At 46.4% G+C, this 24,896-nt stretch overlaps 1 protein-coding gene across 1 annotated transcript in view; it reads left to right on the forward strand.

Annotated features, from left to right (window-relative positions):
• Nucleotides 1-24,896, forward strand: part of POLA2 (DNA polymerase alpha 2, accessory subunit) — a 254,105-nt gene that overhangs the window by 200,940 nt on the left and 28,269 nt on the right. Inside the window, exons 14-15 of the mRNA XM_063944856.1 lie at nt 15,945-16,018; nt 16,726-16,834. Of these exons, the coding sequence (XP_063800926.1) occupies nt 15,945-16,018; nt 16,726-16,834 (183 nt within the window). The remainder of the gene's footprint in view (nt 1-15,944; nt 16,019-16,725; nt 16,835-24,896) is intronic.

Raw genomic sequence — 24,896 nt, forward strand, 5'->3', positions numbered from 1 at the left:
GATACCATTAACGTCCTCAGTATTTTGGAAAATATTACATGGGAGGTAGGAGATATCCTTGTAACAGCCGATGTAAGTTCTTTATATTCCATCATAGACCATAACAAAGGAATCCATGCAGTGGACTATTTTCTAAAAAGCAGTAATATAGATAAGACAAAGATAGAATTTTTAAAGGAATCCATCAATTTCATCCTGAATAATAACTTTTTTTTTGTTTAAAAACTATTATTACCAACAAGTACAGGGGACAGCCATGGGAACAAAATCCGCTCCAGCATATGCGAATATGTTCATGGGATACTGGGAAGATATGTGCATTTGGGAAAATAACTCGTATTTCAAGAACATAATATTATGGAAACGTTATATAGATGATATTATTTTTGTATGGAGAGGAAAAGGAGATGACCTACAAAAATTCTGTGATATTTTGAATACAAATTCATTCAACATAAGTCTCACATTTGAAGTTAGCACCAAAGAAGTACATTTCCTGGATTTGTGTATATATGTCGAGAACAACATCCTCAGAACAAAGAATTATACCAAACCTACGGATAATAATTCCTATATTTTGAGAACAAGTAACCATCTTTCAACGTGGTTAAAAGGCATTCCAGGAAGCCAGATACAAAGAATAAGGAGAAATTGTTCGGACATAAAGGTTTTTAATGAACAAGCATCAGAAATGACCTCCAGATTTGTAGAAAAAGATTACAACAAGGAGGAAATAGAAAAAACAGTAATGAAAATAAGGAACACGGAAAGAACTACATTACTTGAATATAAGGAAAAACCTAATATCCAAACAAAGAAAATTCCCTTCATTACTCAGTTTAATACACAACATCGAGCAATAGAGAAGTCAATTAGAAAACATTGACATATTCTAAAATGTGACCCTCTCCTAAAAGAAATCATTCCGGACAGACCACAGTTTGTCTATAAGAAAGCGAACAATTTAAAATCCTGTTTAGTCAAAAGTGCCATTCCAGAGAAGAAAACGGGGAGAGTGAAAACAACCGGTTTTCATAGATGTGGAGATTGTATTATGTGCAAATCTCACACCACCACCCCCAGAAAAGTTAATGAATTCATAGCCACAGGAAGTGGCAAAAAATTGCAGATTAAAGAATTCATTACTTGTAATAGCAGTAATTGCATATATCTGATCCAATGCAGCTGTAAATGACAGTATGTCGGACGCACATCAAGAAAGCTCCGGGAGCGATGGGGGGAACATACACGCAGCATCAAGAAAGGACTGGACAAACATAATTTATCCAACCATTTTAGGGAAGAACATCAATGCTCCTTGGATTCAATAATGGCGGTTATAGGGATTAAGAAAATAGAAGGGAGTTGGAGGAAAAAAGACACAAATACAATATTAGCAAAAACAGAAATGAAATACATATATGATATGAAGACACTGTCCCCCTCAGGTCTGAACGTAGATTTTGAATTAAAATGGTTCTTGTAAGCTATCCCTTCCACCTATTCTTGCAACAAATAGACTCTCCCTAATAGGTTTCTTTTACACATTGGGGTGTGTATATTGTAACAATAGGTATCATTGCCTTCTATCTCCTCACAGTTACCCTTAGACATCATGTGTTCCCTATTATATTCATGCTTTGCATTATCCTAGACCATATATGGTTTTGTTTGTATTTACAATTATTCCTCCAATTTATCACTATTTTAGGGAGGTGTAATATACAGAGCTACAACTAGGGACTCGGGGAATGTAATGTGTAGTAAATACACTACATACTTGTCCTAATATACAAACCCGGAACCTACGTTCCGTATATATTCCTATTATTTCAATACTTAGTTATTGCCAGCACCCCATTGGATTTCAAATGTGGTTTTATTTTTATTTCTCTGATGTCCTAGTGGATGCTGGGAACTCCGTAAGGACCATGGGGAATAGACGGGCTCCGCAGGAGACTGGGCACTCTAAAAGAAAGATTAGGTACTATCTGGTGTGCACTGGCTCCTCCCACTATGACCCTCCTCCAGACCTCTGTTAGATTTCTGTGCCCGGCAGAGCTGGATGCACACTAGGGGCTCTCCTGAGCTCCTAGAAAGAAAGTTTATTTTAGGTTTTTTATTTTACAGTGAGACCTGCTGGCAACAGGCTCACTGCATCGAGGGACTAAGGGGAGAAGAAGCGAACCTACCTGCTTGCAGCTAGCTTGGGCTTCTTAGGCTACTGGACACCATTAGCTCCAGAGGGATCGACCGCATGGAACTGGCCTTGGTGTTCGTTCCCGGAGCCGCGCCGCCGTCCCCCTTACAGAGCCAGAAGCAAGAAGAGGTCCGGAAAATCGGCGGCAGAAGACATCAGTCTTCACCAAGGTAGTGCACAGCACTGCAGCTGTGCGCCATTGCTCCTCATACACACTTCACAAAAGCGGGAGAAAAGTCTGCGAAAAAGGGGCGGAGCTATCTCCCTCAGCACACTGGCGCCATTTTCTCTTCACAGTGCAGCTGGAAGACAGCTCCCCTGTCGTTTGCAGGCTCAAAGGGTTAAAAAGAGAGGGGGGGCACTAAATTTAGGCGCAATATTGTATATACAAGCAGCTATTGGGAAAAATTCACTCAATATAGTGTTAATCCCTAAATTATATAGCGCTCTGGTGTGTGCTGGCATACTCTCTCTCTGTCTCCCCAAAGGGCTGTGTGGGGTCCTGTCCTCAGTCAGAGCATTCCCTGTGTGTGTGCGGTGTGTCGGTACGGCTGTGTCGACACGTTTGATGAGGAGGCTTATGTGGTGGCAGAGCAGATGCCGATAAATGTGATGTCGCCCCCTGTGGGGCTGACACCAGAGTGGATGGATAGGTGGAAGGTATAAACCGACCGTGTCAACTCCTTACATAAAAGGCTGGATGACGTAACAGCTGTGGGACAGCCGACTTCTCAGCCCGCGCCTGCCCAGGCGTCTCAAAGGCCATCAGGGGCTCAAAAACGTCCGCTCCCTCAGATGGCAGACACAGATGTCGACACGGAGTCTGACTCCAGTGTCGACGAGGTTGAGACATATACACAATCCACTAGGAACATCCGTTACATGATCCCGGCAATAAAAAATGTGTTACACATTTCTGACATTAACCCAAGTACCACTAAAAAAGGGTTTTATGTTTGGGGAGAAAAGCAGGCAGTGTTTTCCCCCATCAAATGAGTGAATGAAGTGTGAAAAAGCGTGGGTTCCCCCGATAAGAAACTGGTAATTTCTAAAAAGTTACTGATGGCGTACACTTTCCCGCCAGATGATAAGTTACGCTGGGAGATATCCCCTAGGGTGGATAAGGTGCTCACACGTTTGTCAATAAAGGTGGCACTGCCGTCTTAGGATACGGCCACTTTGAAGGTACTTGCTGATAAAAAGCAGGAGTCTATCCTGAAGTCTGTATTTACACACTCAGGTACTAGACTGAGACCTGCAGATAGTGCTGCTGCAGCGTGGTCTGTGACCCTGTCAAACAGGGATACTATTTTGCGAACATAAGAGCATATTAAAGACGTGGTCTTATATATGAGGGATGCACAGAGGGATATTTTGCCGGCTGGCATCCAGAATTAATGCAATGTCCATTCTGTCAGGAGGGTATTAGAGACCCGACACTGGACAGGTGATGCTGACTTTAAAAGGCACATAGAGCCTTATAAGGGTGAGGAATTGTTTGGGGATGGTCTCTGGGACCTCGTATCCACAGCAACAGCTGGGAAGAAAATTTTTTACCTCGGGTTTCCTCACAGCCTATGAAAGCACTGTATTATCAGGTACAGTCCTTTCGGCTTCAGAAAAGCAAGCGGGTCAAAGGCGCTTCCTTTCTGCACAGGGAAGAGGGAAAAAGCTGCACCAGTCAGCCAGTTCCCAGAATAAAAATTCTTCCCCCGCTTCCTCTGAGTCCACCGCATGACGCGGGGGCTCCACAAGCGTAGCCAGGTACGGTGGGGGGCCGCCTCAAAAAGTTCAGCGATCAGTGGGCTCGCTCACAGGTGGATCCCTGGATCCTTCAAGTAGTATCTCAGGGGTACAAGCTGGAATTCGAGGCGTCTCCCCCCCGCCGTTTCCTCAAATCTGCCTTGCCGACAACTCCCTCAGGCAGGGAGGCTGTGCTAGAGGCAATTCACAAGCTGTATTCCCAGCAGGTGATAGTCAAGGTGCCCCTACTTCAACAAGGACGGGGTTACTATTCCACACTGTTTGTGGTACCGAAACCGGACGGTTCGGTGAGACCGATTTTAAATTTGAAATCCTTGAACACATACATAAAAAAATTCAAGTTCAAGATGGAATCGCTCAGGGCGGTTATTGCAAGCCTGGAGGAGGGGGATTACATGGTATCCCTGGACATCAAGGATGCTTACCTACATGTCCCCATTTACCATCCTCACCAGGAGTACCTCAGATTTGTGGTACAGGATTGCCATTACCAATTCCAAACACTGCCGTTTGGACTGTCCACGGCACCGAGGGTCTTTACCAAGGTAATGGCAGAAATGATGATACTCCTTCGAAAAAAGGGAGTTTTAATTATCCCGTACTTGGACGATCTCCTTATAAAGGCGAGGTCCAAGGAGCAGTTGTTGGTCGGAGTAGCACTATCTCGGGAAGTGCTACAACAGCACGGATGGATTCTATACATTCCAAAGTCACAGCTGGTTCCTACCACACGCCTGCTGTTCCTGGGGATGGTTCTGGACACAGAACAGAAAAAAAGTGTTTCTCCTGCAGGAGAAAGCCAAGGAGCTGTCATCTCTAGTCAGAGACCTCCTGAAACCAAAACAGGTATCGGTGCATCACTGCACACGAGTCCTGGGAAAAATGGCAGCTTCTTACGAAGCAAAATTCCATTCGGCAGGTTCCATGCAAGAACCTTTCAGTGGGACCTCTTGGACAAGTGGTCGGGATCGCATCTTCAGATGCATCGGCTGATAACCCTGTCTCCAAGGACCAGGGTATCTCTACTGTGGTGGCTGCAGAGTGCTCATCTTCAAGAGGGCCGCAGATTCGGCATACAGGACTGGGTCCTGGTAACCACGGATGCCAGCCTTCGAGGCTGGGGGGCAGTCACACAGGGAAGAAATTTCCAAGGACTTTGGTCAAGTCAGGAGTCGTCCCTACACATAAATATTCTGGAACTGAGGGCCATTTACAATGCCCTAAGTCTGGCAAGGCCTCTGCTTCAAAACCAGCCGGTACTGATCCAATCAGACAACATCACGGCAGTCGCCCATGTAAACCGACAGGGCGGCACAAGAAGCAGGATGGCGATGGCAGAAGCCACAAGGATTCTCCGATGGGCGGAAAATCACGTCTTAGCACTGTCAGCAGTGTTCATTCCGGGAGTGGACAACTGGGAAGCAGACTTCCTCAGCAGACACGACCTACACCCGGGAGAGTGGGGACTTCATCCAGAAGTCTTCCAACTGTTGGTAAACCGTTGGGAAAGGCCACAGGTGGACATGATGGCGTCCCGCCTAAACAAAAAACTAGATAGTGCGCCAGGTCAAGGGACCCTCAGGCAATAGCTGTGGACGCTCTAGTGACCCCGTGGGTGTACCAGTCGGTTTATGTATTCCCTCCTCTGCCTCTCATACCAAAGGTACTGAGAATAATAAGAAAACGAGGAGTAAGAACGATACTCGTGGTTCCGGATGGGCCAAGAAGAGCTTGGTACCCAGAACTTCAAGAAATGATATCAGAGGACCCATGGCCTCTACCGCTCAGACAGGATCTGCTACAGCAGGGGCCCTGTCTGTTCCAAGACTTACCGCGGCTGCGTTTGACGGCATGGCGGTTGAATTCCGGATCCTAAAGGAAAAGGGCATTCCGGAGGAAGTCATTCCTACCCTGATAAAAGCCAGGAAAGAAGTAACCGCAAACCATTTGTTAGGCGCCGAGGGTCCGCCCGTCAGTGCGGCCCGGCGCCTAGCAACTAGGGACGCCGCAGGCACACAGCCGCCGGCTCCCTAGCAACGCTAGACGCCGGGCGCACGGAGCCGCTCAGACCATAGCAACGGGGACGCCACTGTCGGACCGCGTTCCCCGTTGCTAGGTCTAGATAATGAGTTCATTTGTATCCTGGCCGTGCAGCATGCAGCTGCACGGCATGATGTTTATTATCCTGTCTGGATCCTGATTGGAGGGTTCCCAAATAAAGGCACTCTCAGGACTTCTTACAGACGCCGGTGATAGCTTCCTGTTTGCTGAGTCTGTTACAGAGAGTTTCCAGTCCTGCTCTATCCGGTTGTTCCTGTCCTCAGTGATCCAGTACTCGGAATTTGTCATCTATTCCTGGAGTCCGACCGAGCACCTTTAACATCCTGTGGTGTTCGTGAGTCGCGGCGTAGCCGTGTGTTGCGGCCTGACCGCTTACTATTTATTATTTGGTTTCTTTGTGTTTCGGAGTTTTTGCGGAGGATTCCGCTCCCACAGATCCACTCTGGTATCCAGCGGTGCTGGATAGGAGTAACGGATCAGGGGATCTTTTGGTTGTCCTTTTCCCTGGCGGTTTGTCCGCACATACTTTTGGTTTAAGTTAGATAGCTTGTAACCCCTGGCCTGGTTGCTTAGTCAGAGGGCCCCTTGTTATCACCCTGTCTCGGATTTCCCTTTGTCTCCCATTAAGACCTGAGGGGGCATCGGGGTTGGGCAGACATAATCCGCCCTTCGAACGCGGCTGCCATGGGCTCAAGCAACCATAGTCTCGCAGGGGATTTCTGACAACACGGGCGAGACAACGGAGTTAGGGCGCCAGGGGTTACTAGGCTTTCCTGCTCCCGTAACCAGCATATCTTTCCAGTACCCAGACCTCTGCCATAAGATCTCCTCTGGTCTGGAGTACGGGAATCATAACATTATCACCGGCCAGACTAACATTTAAAATTAAACAGGAGTTAATTTTTTCCTTTATTCTGTTGGGAGATTTGTCAGCCTCATGAATCCCACCGGTGTTGGGCCAAATCCTGGCCAGCTTTTAGTTAGCCAGATTCAAGAGCTTACTCAGATGGTTCAGGATCTGTCCCTTCGGGTGAGGTCACAGGAAGATCTGTTACGGACTTCCCCGAGGGTCATTCCTGAACCAAAAATGCATCTGCCTGACCGTTTTTCTGGGGATAGAAAGCTGTTTTTTAATTTTAAAGAGTCTTGTAAACTATATTTTCGTTTAAGACCAGTCTCCTCAGGTACTGAATCTCAGCGGGTAGGAATTATTATTTCTTTGCTACAGGGGGATCCTCAGACCTGGGCTTTTGGTTTAAAGACAGACGATCCGGCTTTATTGTCTGTAGACGCCTTTCTGGGGTCTTTAGGGCTATTGTATGACGACCCTGATAGAGAGGCATCCGCCGAGAGTCAGTTGCGTGCTCTCAGACAGGGTAGGAATCCCGCAGAGATTTATTGTACGGAGTTTCGCCGTTGGTCGAACGACTGTGGATGGAATGACCCAGCCCTGCGCAGTCAGTTTCGCCTCGGCTTATCCGAGTCTATAAAAGACAGTCTCCTTCAGTATCCCGCTCCTGAGACGCTCGATAAACTCATGGAGCTCTCTATTAAGATTGATCGTCGTCTCAGAGAGCGGAGGGCTGAAAAAGGAGCATCTGTCGGGTCTACTCCTTGTGTTTTTTCCATTCCTGTGGACATAGAGGAGCCCATGCAGATAGGCCTCTCCAAACTGTCTCCTGAAGAAAGAACCAGAAGGCAAAATTCTGGTCTTTGTTTATACTGTGGGGGTAAGGGACATTTTGCCCGTAGTTGTCCGAACAAGTCGGGAAACGCCTCGACCAAGTGAGTTGTGAGGGGGTTCACTTTGGTCTGCAGCTTATCTCCTCAAATAATTCACTGTTGGTTCCAGCTAAGGTTTCCTTTGGCAGCCTCTGTTCCTCGATCTCGGCTTTTGTGGACAGTGGAGCTGCAGGGAACTTTATGGATTTAACATGGGCCAAGGCCTTAGGTATTCCTCAGTTAGCCTTGGGTAGGTGTATCACCATGCATGGTTTAGATGGGAGTCCCTTGTCCAATGGGGTTATTTCTCTCTGTACACCTCCTGTTCTACTTTCGGTAGGAGCTCTGCATTCTGAAAAGATTGAGTTTTTCCTTACCCATTGTCCAACAGTTCCTGTGGTTCTGGGTCACCCTTGGCTGGCCTTTCATAATCCTATCATTGATTGGCAGTCGGGGGAGATCTTACAATGGGGTACCATCTGTAATAAGGAATGTATTACGCTTCCCATCAGAATAGCTGCTGTCATTCCCGCACCCATTCCTGTGGAATACCAGGATTTTGTTGATGTATTTTCCAAGGGCAATGCGGATATTCTGCCTCCCCATAGGCCTTATGATTGTGCTATTGAGTTAATTCCTGGTGCCATTTTTCCTAAGGGAAGGTTATATGCATTGTCCGGACCTGAAACTGTGGCCATGAATGAGTATGTTAAAGAAAGTCTAGGGAAAGGATTTATCAGGCCATCTAAATCCCCTTTAAGTGCAGGCTTCTTCTTCGTGGAGAAGAAGGATGGATCACTCAGACCTTGCATTGACTTTAGAGCCTTGAATAAAATCTCAGTAAAGAATACTTACCCTTTGCCGCTGATTTCTGTCCTCTTCGATCAGCTACGTTCGGCTGTGATTTTTTCTAAGATTGACCTGAGAGGAGCATATAACCTTATCAGAATCAAGTCAGGGGATGAGTGGAAAACGGCATTCAGTACTCAGTCAGGCCACTGAGTATCTGGTTATGCCATTCGGCCTGTCCAACGCTCCGGCAGTTTTCCAGGATCTCATTAACGATGTGCTCCGTGAATTTCTTGGAAAATTCGTTGTAGTCTACTTAGACGATATTTTGATATATTCTGACTCTATAGAACAACATGTTACCCAGGTGCGTCAGGTTCTAAAGAAATTACGTGAAAATCACCTATATGCCAAGCTGGAGAAGTGTGAATTTCATGTCACGGAGGTATCCTTTTTAGGGTACATTATTTCCCCTCGGGGATTCTGTATGGAACCAAAGAAGCTCCAAGCCATCCTTAGTTGGGCGCAACCCACCAATTTAAAAGCAATTCAGCGCTTTTTAGGGTTTGCGAATTACTATAGAAGATTTATTCACTCTTTCTCTGACCTAGTTGCTCCCATTGTGGCACTGACTAAGAAGGGAGCAGATCCTACCAACTGGTCACATGAAGCGGAGTTATCTTTTCAGGCCTTGAAACAAGCCTTTGTCTCAGCCCCTGTCCTCAGACATCCCAACCCAGATTTGCCTTTCATTGTTGAGGTTGATGCCTCGGAGGTTGGAGTAGGGGCCATCCTATCTCAGAAGGATCCGGATTCCCTAGAATTACATCCCTGTGCCTTTATGTCCAGGAAATTCTCGTCTGCTGAATCCAACTACGATGTTGGTAACCGGGAATTACTGGCTATTAAATGGGCTTTCGAGGAGTGGAGGCATTGGCTTGAAGGAGCCACTCATACCATTTCAGTTTTGACTGATCACAAAAATCTTCAATACATTGAATCAGCTAAACGGCTGAATGCCCGGCAAGCTCGTTGGGCTTTATTTTTTACTCGTTTCAAGTTCATTATCACCTTCAGGCCAGGTTCCAAGAATACCAAGGCAGATGCCCTGTCACGCAGTTTTCTTCCAGTTCAAGACAACAGTCCTGTTACTCCCATACTTCCGTCTTCAGTCATTCGGGCAGGCCTCACACAAGATTTATTTACCCAGTTAAAGCAGCTTCAACATCAAGCTCCTGGAAATACTCCTGCTGGTCGTCTTTATGTCCCCGAGTTTTTGAGAGCAACAGTTTTGACGGAGTTTCACGATAGCAAAGTTGCCGGGCATCCGGGGATCGCTAAAACCTTTGAATTAGTTTCCCGCTCGGTATGGTGGCCTGGTCTTTCCAAAGACGTTAAGGAGTTTGTTTTTTCTTGTCAGGTCTGTGCACAGCATAAGGTTCCCCGTTCCTTGCCTATCGGTCAACTTATGCCCTTGAATGTTCCTCTTAGGCCATGGTCTCATATTTCCATGGATTTTGTGGTGGACCTCCCTCTGTCAGCCGGATGCCGAGTCATATGGGTGGTAGTGGACCGTTTTAGCAAGATGGCCCATTTCATTGCTCTTCCCCGATTGCCATCTGCCCAGGGATTGGCAGTTTTGTTCCTCCGCCATGTTTTCAGACTCCATGGGTTACCCACTGATATTGTTTCTGATCGGGGTCCACAATTCATTGCACAATTTTGGAAGTCTTTTTGTGCCTCATTAAAGATGAAATTATCTTTAACGTCTGGCTACCATCCCCAATCCAACGGGCAGACTGAGCGAGTTAATCAGTCATTGAAACAATATTTGCGTTTGTACTCGGCCAAACTCCAAAATGACTGGTCTGAGTTTCTTCCGTTAGCAGAGTTTGCTTACAACAATGTCTGTCATTCCTCCACCAATGTATCTCCATTTTTTACAGTTTTTGGTTTTCACCCCAGAGCTAATTCCTTTTTTCAACATTCCTCTGTCTCCTCACTGACCTTGACCTCTCATCTCAAACTCATTTGGAGAAAAGTGCACCTGGCTCTCAGAAAAGCGGCATTTCGGGAGAAAAAATTTTCTGACCGGCTCCGGCGGCCGTGCACTTTTAAAGTTGGAGATAGGGTATGGTTGTCGACTCGCAACATTAAACTTCGACAAACCTCAGCCAGATTGGGTCCTAAATTTATTGGACCATTTCATATTATCAAAAAAGTCAACCCAGTTGCTTTCCGGTTACGTTTACCAAAAACTTTACGGATCGGGAATACCTTCCATTGCTCCTTGTTAAAACCATATGTTTCGTCCAGTAGATTTCCTCGCAAGATCCCTCAGGGGAAATCACCAATAGATGTACAGGGTCAGCAGGAGTTCTTGGTGGAGAAGGTTCTCGATTCCAAGTTGTCCCGGGGTCGGCTTTATTTTTTGGTGCATTGGAGAGGTTATGGTCCAGAAGAAAGGTCTTGGGTCCTGGATGAGGATCTCCATGCTCCAAGGCTTAAAAAGGCATTTTTTCGAGAATTTCCTCAGAAACCTGGCTTTAGGGGTTCCTTGACCCCTCCTCAAGGGGGGGGTACTGTTAGGCGCCGAGGGTCCGCCCGTCAGTGCGGCCCGGCGCCTAGCAACTAGGGACGCCGCAGGCACACAGCCGCCGGCTCCCTAGCAACGCTAGACGCCGGGCGCACGGAGCCGCTCAGACCATAGCAACGGGGACGCCACTGTCGGACCGCGTTCCCCGTTGCTAGGTCTAGATAATGAGTTCATTTGTATCCTGGCCGTGCAGCATGCAGCTGCACGGCATGATGTTTATTATCCTGTCTGGATCCTGATTGGAGGGTTCCCAAATAAAGGCACTCTCAGGACTTCTTACAGACGCCGGTGATAGCTTCCTGTTTGCTGAGTCTGTTACAGAGAGTTTCCAGTCCTGCTCTATCCGGTTGTTCCTGTCCTCAGTGATCCAGTACTCGGAATTTGTCATCTATTCCTGGAGTCCGACCGAGCACCTTTAACATCCTGTGGTGTTCGTGAGTCGCGGCGTAGCCGTGTGTTGCGGCCTGACCGCTTACTATTTATTATTTGGTTTCTTTGTGTTTCGGAGTTTTTGCGGAGGATTCCGCTCCCACAGATCCACTCTGGTATCCAGCGGTGCTGGATAGGAGTAACGGATCAGGGGATCTTTTGGTTGTCCTTTTCCCTGGCGGTTTGTCCGCACATACTTTTGGTTTAAGTTAGATAGCTTGTAACCCCTGGCCTGGTTGCTTAGTCAGAGGGCCCCTTGTTATCACCCTGTCTCGGATTTCCCTTTGTCTCCCATTAAGACCTGAGGGGGCATCGGGGTTGGGCAGACATAATCCGCCCTTCGAACGCGGCTGCCATGGGCTCAAGCAACCATAGTCTCGCAGGGAATTTCTGACAACACGGGCGAGACAACGGAGTTAGGGCGCCAGGGGTTACTAGGCTTTCCTGCTCCCGTAACCAGCATATCTTTCCAGTACCCAGACCTCTGCCATAAGATCTCCTCTGGTCTGGAGTACGGGAATCATAACACCATTATCACCGTATTTGGCGAAAATATGTTGCGTGGTGTGAGGCCAGGAAGGCACCAACAGAGGATTTTCAGCTGGGTCGTTTTCTGCACTTCCTACAGTCAGGAGTGACTATGGGCCTAAACTTGGGTACCATTAAGGTCCAGATTTCGGCTCTGTCGATTTTCTTCCAGAAAGAACTGGCTTCACTGCCTGGAGTTCAGACATTTGTAAAGGGAGTGCTACATATTCAGCCCCCTTTTGTGCCTCCTGTGGCACCTTGGGATCTCAACGTGGTGTTGAGTTTCCTAAAATCACATTGGTTTGAGTCACTTAAAACTCTGGATTTGAAATATCTCACGTGGAAAGTGGTCATGTTATTGGCCTTGGCTTCGGCCAGGCGTGTGTCAGAATTGGCGGCTTTGTCATGTAAAAGCCCTTATCTGATTTTCCATATGGATAGGGCAGAATTGAGGACTCGTCCCCAGTTTCTCCCTAAGGTGGTATCGGCTTTTCACTTGAATCAGCCTATTGTAGTGCCTGCGGCTACTAGGGACTTGGAAGATTCCAAGTTACTGGACGTATTCTGGAAGATTTATTACGTGCTTAATCCTGCGCTATTCTGCTCAAACCATGAACAAACATATACCAAAGGGCTGTGCACAAGAAAAAACATGCAGAATTGGTGTACACATGCAAAGCACCACCTCCAAATAAAAATAATATACTGAGCTTTTATAAATGATGAATGAGTCACAGGTTTCTGTGAGTAGCTTCTCAGTACATGTCGAGTGTAGTACCATTCAGGAATTTCTGAAATAAAGATAACGGTGCTTCCCTCATAGGTTGTTAACCATTACAGGGGGAATCAGCACAGAGAGTAAATGATAGTGCAGTATTTTGTATAAAATGGAGAAAGTTTTAATACAAATTGCACTTACAACAAATAAGAATAAAAATCACATATAAAACATCCTTTCGTGGTGACACTGGAACACTACAAGCATATCACCCAAATCCTGTTGATGTATTTCAGGAAGGGATTGGCAGCCACAGTTCCGGAATCTGCAGAGGCTTCTCCAGAGTGACAATGCAGGGTGAATAAGTGTCCGACCGGCAGGAGTTTGTAGACCACACTTAACGCGTTTCGGACCTCGCTGGGTCCTTCGTCAGAAGTGTGGCTATAGTCCCAGAGTAAGTCTTTTAAAGGTTTGTTAATTATTACAAAGTACATACAGCGGTGCGGGATCTTCATTTCCTATTTCCCGAACTCAGGACTTTATGAACGGCAGTGGAACGCAATGCTGACATAAAGAGAGCAGCGCTTCCTGCTTCCGGCGAGTGCGCTTGATGGATGTCCGTGGAACGCAGCGCCGCCGTATAGATGACGTCACTTCCGTTCGGGAAATAGGAAATGAAGATCCCGCACCGCTGTATGTACTTTGTAATAATTAACAAACCTTTAAAAGACTTACTCTGGGACTATAGCCACACTTCTGACGAAGGACCCAGCGAGGTCCGAAACGCGTTGGTGGCATGTTTTTTTGGGAGAACTTGGTGACCCTTTGTCTTTGAGGCTCCCAGCAGATTTGGTGAGAACATTTGTTATATGTTTCTTTCCTCCTATTGGGAAGTTTACAACTGCCGAGGCAAGGTGATCCTTGTTCCCATGTTTTAATGCATATATATTTTTTGTTGAATAAAATCCGTTTGTTTATTACAAACACGGCTTTTTTGGTGGAGATTGACTACGGATGTGTCTTGAAAGAAATCGCTATGTGAACATACCCCGCATCCTTCAAGCTCACGTGTAAGCGTGTTATGCCAAGAGTTTTTGAGAAATTATCTTGCCTAAAAGTTTGAAAGATACCTTTACATGTTTTCATTGGCCTAATTTTATGTAAGCCTAAAAGTGAGCATTTCGTATTTGTGATCCTTCACATTTTTCGGGTGGTCCCCTAATGCTATACTCTCATTTCACGGATATAGAGAACCACTACACATTGGATTTTCTCTCTTTGCTTTCTCTCCCATGTTCCATATTTTGGAGAATAACCCGGTAAATTGGGAATCCTTTGGAGCAAAGTTTTGTGAAAATCCTAAAGATACCTTTATAGGAGTCCACATACGTATGTTGAAGTAAGCAAGAAAGTGAGCATTCTGTGTTTGTGACTGATACACTTTCCGGGTGGTCCCAGAACATCTTACAAAGACACAGAGGGGAGACCTTACATCCCATAGTCCCTCTATATGATTCCTGTTACATCATAAGAAATCACCACACATTGGAAATTTTCTTTTGTTTTCTTCCTTTATGTACCATCTTGTTGAAGAAAATTCCCGGAGACATCGATTAGAGACTTTAGGACTTTTGGAAACAAACCGGTCTGAAGCATTTCACTTTTATTAATCCAGTGTTGAAGCGCATTTTGTATATAAATCTTGTATTGTGGTATTGTTTGTTTTCCGGTCGATAACTCCGGAATATATACACATTTGCAGCCTCTACACTTCCAGCGCAGGGAAGCATTGTTCTTTTTTTCTAAGTATGTATGTTTGTGTGCATGTATGCAATAAAGTTTTACTTTCACGGTGTGCGTGTACTGTTTTTATTTGGGTATTTTTTTTGCAGTAGAACTACAGGTACCAACGGGCCCGTTTCCCCCCCGCATGCTGGTACTTGTGGTTCTCCAAGTACCAGCTTGCGGGTGAGGCTTGCTGGGACTTGTAGTTCTGCTACAAAAAAACAATACTCTTTTATTTGACACAAGGCTATCAGCACCCCATCCACAGCCCTTGGATGGGGGGGACAGCCTCGGGCTTCACCCCTGGCCCTTGGGTGGCTGGAGGGGGGACCCCTTGATTTAAGGGGTCCCCACTCCAGGGTACCCCGGCCAGGGGTGACTAGTTGGGGATTTAATGCCACGGCCGCAGGGACCGGTATAAAAGTGTCCCCCGGCTGTGGCATTATCTCTCCAGCTAGTGGAGCCCGGTGCTGTGTTGAAAATACGGGGGACCCCTACGTCTTTTGTCCCCCGTATTTTTTGCACCAGGACCTGACGCAGAGCCCGGTGCTGGTTGTAAAAATACGGGGGATCCCCTGTCAATTTTTTTCCCGTATTTTTCCAACCAGGACCGGCTCGAAGAGCCCAAGGCTGGTTATGCTTAGGAGTGGGGACCCCACGCATTTTTTTTTCGTGATTTTTAACCCATTCCCACCCCTTCCCACTAAAAAACATGCTCTGATCTCTCCATATTATTTTAGTCAGTAAATAAAATAAAATATTCTTTTAAAAAATATATAAATAATACTTGTGGCTCCTAATAGACAAACCAAGTAGATAATCCCTTCTAATATAAATAGATATGCTATTAGCAACAAAAGAAAACCACAAAAAAAACATGTTTTTAAAAATGTTTATTAGATTCCGCCAGCAAAATGAGGCGGACTGAAATTGACGAAATGACTGTCGAAAAGCACTGTTGTCGAATCGACATTCTTCAATTGAATATACTTTTGTCGAAAAGCCACATTTTTACCATTGCAGACATGTCGAATTTAACAACTGTCGAATTTCAAAAAGTCGAATCTGAAACGTCCGTTTTTTTGTCGAAAAGTACTGTATTGCATTGTCGGAAAAAAAATTTGAGTTGAAAATGCCCCGTTTTTCGACATTTGCGGCAATTTGACCGCAATTGCATATACCCCAGTGTGTCTTATTTCCACCCCTTATAACATAGGTGATTGCTAGAGAACAGAGTTTTGGAAAAGTAACTTGAGAACTTGTCACTAGACTTACAAATCGGTCCAGAGATAGTTTTGTGCAATCATGCAGCTTCCTCATCTCCAGCTGTTTCACTTGCTCTTTATTTCCAGAGACTGCAGCTGACTGTAACGTTTGAAGAGGTGTTTAAGTCATGTCTGAAAATGATCATTGAAGGAACACGTCCGTAAGTGATGCTGAAAACTGGTCCCTGGGTAAATAAGGGTATTGATCTACAGTATATCGGCTCCTTTTTCTGGAACTCACTTGGGACGGTGTCACATACTTAACTTTATATAGTACTAGAGGAGAAGTTCATGCAGTAGAAAGTTTAGTTACTGATCTTTCTATAGAGCTGGGACATTTATTATAGGGTGTAGTTGAGAGACAGTTAGGGTGTCTGATTCCACTCTGACTGCTGAGTGTCCATTCATAGTGAATGCTTCCTCTACAATCAGTGACGTAATACAATTAAAATAAAAAACACAGCCACAAAGTGTTACATGCAGGACTGGTGTTATCTTCTATTCTCAGAAGTGTCACTACCTGGGTAATGCTTCAGGGCTGGTCCGCTCAGCATGCATTCTTCTGTTACCAGTGTGTGCTGATTTTTACTACCATCCATATAATCTATTATTGCTTTAGAACACTTTTTGATGTTTTATACACTTACTCTAAATGAAATGCTCATTGCAGACAGAAAAATGGACCCATACATGGGCAAATGAAATAGCCCCTGCAGTTGAATTTAGCCACTGACTTGTAGACAAATTTGCAGCTGAATATGAGGAAAAAATCGGGTGAAATTATCTCACACATAATGCTGACCAGTGTTTCTTGCCTTATTAGTTATGCTTCATACATTCCCTTCCTACTCATCATCTGTTTCTCCAGATCTGGATCCCATCTGGTCTTCGTTCCCTCTGTCAGAGATGTTCACCATGATCCGGTCTATCCTCAGCCTCCTTTCAACTGCTATGAGGCAGCCAAAGAAGATAAGACGGTAGTTTCATACACATGAATATTATAAACCTCAGCTCCATGTACCAAATTGAGGCTGATCATAATGCTTCTATATGTGCATAGCAATGCAAGCACAAGTCCTCTGTGATACTTAGTACAGCTTGTATCTCTGTTGCTGGTGAGCAGATGGCACGATGGCCATAAACTACTGGACACTGTAGGTCAGATGAAGTTTCTGTATGGGCACATTTAGGCTCACCAGCTGCTGTAGCTGATTCATACAGATGTGTATTTTCTCCGACAGGGTCCACAGGATAACATTGGGATATAAGGTAGCGACAGCGGATTGGCACCAAACAAACAAAGCTTTTGGCCTTCCAGCATGTAACGGGCCCGTCCCTGTATCCCCGCCTTCTGGCTCGGACAAATCAGTTTTTCGTTATGTGCGGCAGGAGCCGGACCATGGTCAATGGGCTGCTGGTTTTTAGCAGCCATAAGCTTTTTTTATTTTATTTTTATATTCTTACTATATATTTATTTTTTTAGCGATCTCTCTAAAAAGCGTCTTATATGCTTGGAAAGAGTCGCTCCAACAACTCCCCGCCGGGTCACGACAACGCTTACCCACGTGTACAGTGCTGTTTCAGCGGGCGTCTGTGTAGAATGTACTAGCAAGTCTAGCAGACGTTACCAGGCTGTGGCCAGAGCACGGGGAGAAGGTAAGGCATAGTTTCCACTTAATAGGGGAAACTACGAGATACAGCCGCACTGTTTCGGGTTGGAGACTTCTGAACAGTTGCTGACGGAGCTGCTACCTCGGGTGCACCAGCGCTAGGCCTCAGGGATCATAGGCTCCAGGAGTAGTATGAGGCCACGATCCATAGGGTTAATGTCAGCAGTGGGGACTAGGACGCTCCCTTTGTCTAAACACCCCCCCACCCTCGGTTTATGAAGTTTCCTCCAAGTTTCCTGCCATGAACTGACTTCCCGTTTCCGTCTGAGACTCTGTATTTAAAAGGACCCAGTCGCAGCATAGGCAGCTGTGTGACTGGTGTGTCAGTGTTCACTTGGGCGTCTGCGTTCACTGTGGGTTCGCGAGGCAATTGTGTACACTAATAGTGAGTGCTGAGCGAATCCAGACGCTAACGTATTGATTGATCCAGAAAATGGGGTGAAGTCTTCCTGTATCCCACTCTCCTGAGATGGATGATACAGCACTAAGTCTTTATCTACCTTTGAGTACGAATAGTGGATAAGTGCCTGATGCATACGAGTCTGTAAACTATTACTGCTGTTTCTTTCACTGTTCGACTGAATACGTTTAAATTCCTATATGAGGTAATGCAGTAATGTGTTTCTCCTACTTGAAATGCTTATTATGCTAATGTGCAACTTGTGACATTTCTATGACTGATTGCTAGTGTGATTGCTGACTTTACTAATAATTCTGTCAGTCTTCTGTGTATTTCGATCCTCAATGCTGGTGCAAAGCAGGGTAGGATCAGATTTTGTGTCATTTTAACAAAATGTAAAGTGATTGCAGTCACAAATTGTGTACTGATACTGTACAGGTGTGTTTTATTTATCATGTCTAAGAGAGGCAAGGGTGAGGAGGATACACCCTCCACAGCAGCGCCAACACTTCTTTCATGTTTGTCTTGCAAAGCTGGGTTAACCTCTCAGGATCTGGTTCAAAATGGATTATGTGCAAATTGTTTTAGCTTTCACCAAAGCCTCTTAAATAAGCCGAGGCAGGCACAGGTTCAAGTTGAACCCCCATGAGCTACTTTTGCACAGACCTTAACCAGTATAACTGAGCGGATAATGCCAGCTCCTATACCAGGGATAGGTTACCCTATTAACCCTTACATGCAACATTCCATCTGGGGTTTATCACATCCAGCACAGGAATTGGCAGCCTCTCAGCAAAAGCATGCTTAATGGCCGGTGGTAAGTAAATCATAGTCCTGAAACTACATCTTCAGTCTACACATGTTTTAGATGAGGACTCGTCGGAGGATGAGGACTCATCGCACTCCGGCTCTGCATACAGAGACGAGGTGGAAGGCCTCAGCTCAGGGGATATACCTGAGCTAATTAGTGCTATGAAAGCTTTTCTATCCTTAGAGGAGGCAGCAGAGCCTTTGTTAAAATCTAAGGCACCTGTGTTTAAATGTCCTAAAACAGTTAGGACTGAGTTTCCTGGGTCAGAACAGTCGATGGAAATTATGCAAGAGGCCTGGGCTTTGCCCAGTAAGAAGTTTAGGATTCCAAAGAAATGGAATTCCCATTATCCTCTTCCGGCTGGGGACTGTTTAAAAAGGGAGGTGGCTCCAAAAGTAGATACACATGTCATTCAGTTGGTGCGAAAATCTACATTACCTCTGCCTTCAACATTATTAAATGTCACGGATAAGAAAATAGATGATTTTCTAAAAACCATTTTCTCTTTGTCTGGGGCAGTCATAAAACCAGCCATGGTTCAGCCTGGATGCTAAAAGCAGTGGTAGCCTGGGCAGATGCATCTAGAGAGCAAAAATCCTATATTGCACATATCAGACAGGTGGCTGTTTTTATGGAAGAAGCAGCATTAGCTATAGGTACAATTACCTCCCAGGCCTCAGCAGTAGCAGCTCACAGAGCGGTTTGGCTACGTACATGGAAAGCTGACTCAGACTCCAAGAAGGTTCTGGAGTCTTTGCCTTTTACTGGAGATATTCTTTTTGGTAAAGAATTAAACAGTATTTTGGAGTCAGAAGCAGATTCCAAGAAAGTAAAGTTTCCTTCCACACACAAATCCAAGCCTAGATTTCCAGCTTTTCGGCCCTTTTGGACGCAAGGAAAAGCAAAAGGAAAGGGTTATGGCAACTAGTCTCAATCTGGCAAGTCTGGTAAGACTAAAAAGTATTGGGCTGCCAGAGGACCGGCTTCCAAATCAGATAAGCCATCAGCCTGATGGTGCAGGCCTCCACCTGGGGGACCCCAGGGTGGGAGGCCCACTTCAGTTTGCACAGATCTGGCAGCAGTCTACCACAGATGCCTGGGTGCAAGAAGCAGTATCTCACGGTTATGCGTTTGCTTTCAAGAAACACCCTCCTCAAAGGTTTTTTTTGTTCCAGCCCGTCTTCAGTGAAAACGAAGGCCAGGGCTTTGCAAGAGGCAGTTCAGAAGTTGCTTCAGTCAGGAGTGATAATTCCAGTTCCTCCTGCGCAACGAGGACAGGGTTTTTATTCCAACCTGTTTCTAGTCCAGAAGCCAAATAGCTCAATCTCAAAGTGCTGAACAAGTACAATTGGGTGCCTCTGTTTCATATGGAGACTTTACGTTCCATTATTTTGGCCGTGGAGTTGCAGGATTTTATGGTATCCCTGGATATCCAGGATGCTTACCTACATGTTCCTATAGAACTGTCCCATCAGCGCTATCTCAGGTTTGCTATCTCCAGCATCATTTTCAGTTTCAGGCCCTACCATTTGGACTGGCCACAGCTCCCAGAGTATTCACCAAAATTATGGTGGTAATGGCATCTTTTCTTCGTCAGCGGGGGATAAGGATTTTTCCATACCTTGACGACTTATTAATCCTGGCACAATCTCAGGAATTGCTTCAGTGTCATCTGTATAAGACAGTAGTTTGTTTACAGAGACACGGTTGGCTCATAAATTGGGAAAAATCGTACATGGTTCCGTCACAACGGATGACTCATTTGGGGGCTGTGCTGGATTCAGGTCTTCAGAGAGTAAGTCTACCTCTGAACAAAATATCCCAAATTCAATAAAGGATTCAGGAGCTGCTACACAGTCAAAGGGTATCCATTCACGCCGCAATGTGCGTGATGGGGTTGATGGTGTCGACATTCGACATGGTGGAGTATGCTCCGTTCCATTCGAGGCCTCTGCAACGTCTGATCCTTTCCAAATGCAATGGTTTTCATCAGACAATAAAAACGCAGACTATGGTCCATCTCATCTGGACAAAGGGAGACACTTTTGGATATCAGATTGGGAAATTCTAACAACGGATGCCAGTCTTCAGGCCTGGGGAGCGGTGTCAGGAAGGAGTTGCTTCCAGGGGCAGTGGACCAAGGAAGAAAGTTGCCTGCCAATAAATATATTGGAACTTTGGGCCATATATATGGCACTTATTCATGCAAAGGACATCCTTCAGGGGAAACCAGTTCAAATCTGCTTGGACAATGCAACGGCACTAGCGTTTCTCTATCGTCCTAGTGGATGCTGGGGTTCCTGAAAGGACCATGGGGAATAGCGGCTCCGCAGGAGACAGGGCACAAAAAGTAAAGCTTTTTCAGATCAGGTGGTGTGCACTGGCTCCTCCCCCTATGACCCTCCTCCAGACTCCAGTTAGATTTTTGTGCCCGGCCGAGAAGGGTGCAATCTAGGTGGCTCTCCTAAAGAGCTGCTTAGAAAAAGTTTAGCTAGGTTTTTTATTTTACAGTGATTCCTGCTGGCAACAGGATCACTGCAGCGAGGGACTGAGGGGAGAAGGAGTCAACTCACCTGCGTGCAGGATGGATTGGCTTCTTGGCTACTGGACATCAAGCTCCAGAGGGACGATCACAGGTACAGCCTGGATGGTCACCGGAGCCGCGCCGCCGGCCCCCTTGCAGATGCTGAAGTCAGAAGAGGTCCAGAATCGGCGGCTGAAGACTCCTGCAGTCTTCTAAAGGTAGCGCACAGCACTGCAGCTGTGCGCCATTTTCCTCTCAGCACACTTCACACGGCAGTCACTGAGGGTGCAGGGCGCTGGGAGGGGGGCGCCCTGGGAGGCAAATGAATACCTATAAAGGCTAAAAATACCTCACATATAGCCCCTAGAGGCTATATGGAGATATTTAACCCCTGCCTGATTTTTCTAAATAGCGGGAGACGAGCCCGCCAGAAAAGGGGCGGGGCCTATCTCCTCAGCACACGGCGCCATTTCCTCTCACAGCTCCGCTGGTCAGGACGGCTCCCAAGTCTCTCCCCTGCACTGCACTACAGAAACAGGGTAAAACAGAGAGGGGGGGGCAAATTTATGGCGATATTTTGATATAACAAAGCAGCTATAAGGGAGCACTTATTATAAGGCTATCCCTGATATATATATAGCGCTTTTGGTGTGTGCTGGCAAACTCTCCCTCTGTCTCCCCAAAGGGCTAGTGGGTCCTGTCTTCGTTAGGAGCATTCCCTGTGTGTGTGTCTGCTGTGTGTCGGTACGTGTGTGTCGACATGTATGAGGACGATATTGGTGTGGAGGCGGAGCAATTGCCAAATATGAGGATGTCACCCCCTAGGGAGTCGACACCAGAATGGATGCCTTTATTTATGGAACTACGGGATAGTGTCAACACGCTAAAGCAGTCGTTTGACGACATGAGGCGGCCGGACAATCAATTAGTGCCTGTCCAGGCGACTCAAACACCGTCAGGGGCTGTGAAACGCCCTTTGCCTCAGTCGGTCGACACAGACCCAGACGCAGGCACTGACTCCAGTGGTGACGGTGACGATTCAACCGTATTTTCCAGTAGGGCCACACGTTATATGATTTTGGCAATGAAGGAGGCGTTACATTTAGCTGATACTACAGGTACCACTAAACAGGGTATTATGTGGGGTATGAAAAAACTACCTATAGTTTTTCCTGAATCAGAAGAATTAAATGACGTGTGTAATGAAGCGTGGGTTGCCCCTGATAAAAAGCTGATAATTTCAAAGAAATTATTGGCATTATACCCTTTCCCGCCAGAGGTTAGGGAGCGCTGGGAAACACCTCCTAGGGTGGACAAGGCGCTAACACGCTTATCTAAACAAGTGGCGTTACCCTCTCCTGAGACGGCCGCACTTAAAGATCCATCAGATAGGAGGATGGAAAATATCCAAAAAAGTATATACACACATGCAGGTGTTATACTACGACCAGCTGTAGCGACTGCCTGGATGGGCAGTGCTGGGGTAGTTTGGTCAGAGTCCCTGATTGAAAATATTGATACCCTGGACAGGGACAATATTTTACTGTCGTTAGAACAAATAAAGGATGCATTTCTTTATATGCGTGATGCACAGAGGGATATCTGCACACTGGCATCACGGGTAAGTGCTATGTCCATTTCGGCCAGAAGAGCTTTATGGACGCGACAGTGGACAGGCGATGCGGATTCAAAACGGCATATGGAAGTTTTGCCGTATAAAGGGGAGGAGTTATTTGGAGTCGGTCTATCAGATTTGGTGGCCACGGCTACAGCCGGGAAATCCACCTTTCTACCTCAAGTCACTCCCCAACAGAAAAAGGCACCGACTTTTCAACCGCAGCCCTTTCGTTCCTTTAAAAATAAGAGAGCAAAGGGCTATTCATATCTGCCACGAGGCAGAGGTCGAGGGAAGAGACAGCAACACGCAGCTCCTTCCCAGGAACAGAAGCCCTCCCCGGCTTCTACAAAAGCCTCAGCATGACGCTGGGGCTTCTCAAGCGGACTCGGGGACGGTGGGCGGTCGTCTCAAAAATTACAGCGCGCAGTGGGCTCACTCGCAGGTAGATCCCTGGATCCTGCAGATAATATCTCAAGGGTACAGGTTGGAATTAGAGACAGATCCACCTCGCCGTTTCCTGAAGTCTGCTTTACCAACGTCCCCCTCCGAAAGGGAGACGGTTTTGGAAGCCATTCACAAGCTGTACTCTCAGCAGGTGATAGTCAAGGTACCTCTTCTACAACAAGGGAAGGGGTATTATTCCACTCTTTTTGTGGTACCGAAGCCGGATGGCTCGGTAAGGCCTATTCTAAATCTGAAGTCCTTGAACCTGTACATAAAGAAGTTCAAGTTCAAGATGGAGTCACTCAGAGCAGTGATAGCGAACCTGGAAGAGGGGGACTTTATGGTATCCTTGGACATCAAGGATGCGTATCTCCACGTTCCAATTTACCCCTCACACCAGGGGTACCTCAGGTTCGTTGTACAAAACTGTCACTATCAGTTTCAGACGCTGCCGTTCGGATTGTCCACGGCACCTCGGATCTTTACAAAGGTAATGGCCGAGATGATGATTCTTCTTCGAAGAAAAGGCGTATTAATTATCCCATACTTGGACGATCTCCTAATAAGGGCGAGGTCCAGAGAACAGCTAGAGATGGGATTAGCACTGTCTCAAGAAGTGCTAAAACAGCACGGGTGGATTCTGAATATTCCAAAATCCCAGTTAATGCCGACAACTCGTCTGCTGTTCCTAGGGATGATTCTGGACACGGTTCAGAAAAAGGTTTTTCTCCCGGAGGAAAAAGCCAAGGAGTTATCCGAGCTTGTCAGGAACCTCCTAAAACCAGGAAAGGTGTCTGTACATCAATGCACAAGAGTCCTGGGAAAAATGGTGGCTTCTTACGAAGCAATTCCATTCGGCAGATTCCACGCAAGAATTTTCCAAAGGGATCTGTTGGACAAATGGTCAGGGTCGCATCTTCAGATGCACCTACGGATAACCCTGTCTCCAAGGACAAGGGTGTCTCTTCTGTGGTGGTTGCAGAGTCCTCATCTATTGGAGGGCCGCAGATTCGGCATACAGGATTGGATCCTGGTGACCACGGACGCCAGCCTGAGAGGCTGGGGAGCAGTCACACAAGGAAGAAACTTCCAGGGAGTATGGACGAGCCTGGAAACGTCTCTTCACATAAACATTCTGGAACTAAGAGCAATATACAATGCTCTAAGCCAGGCAGAACCTCTGCTTCAGGGAAAACCGGTGTTGATCCAGTCGGACAACATCACGGCAGTCGCCCATGTGAACAGACAGGGCGGCACAAGAAGCAGGAGTGCAATGGCAGAAGCTGCAAGGATTCTTCGCTGGGCAGAGAATCATGTGATAGCACTGTCAGCAGTGTTCATCCCGGGAGTGGACAACTGGGAAGCAGACTTCCTCAGCAGACACGATCTTCACCCGGGAGAGTGGGGACTTCATCCAGAAGTCTTCCACATGCTGGTAACCCGTTGGGAAAGACCAATGGTGGACATGATGGCGTCTCGCCTCAACAAAAAACTGGACAGGTATTGCGCCAGGTCAAGAGATCCGCAGGCAATAGCTGTGGACGCGCTGGTAACGCCTTGGGTGTACCAGTC

The sequence above is a fragment of the Pseudophryne corroboree genome, chromosome 11, assembly GCF_028390025.1.
Source record: "Pseudophryne corroboree isolate aPseCor3 chromosome 11, aPseCor3.hap2, whole genome shotgun sequence".
Taxonomy (NCBI): Eukaryota; Metazoa; Chordata; class Amphibia; order Anura; family Myobatrachidae; genus Pseudophryne; species Pseudophryne corroboree.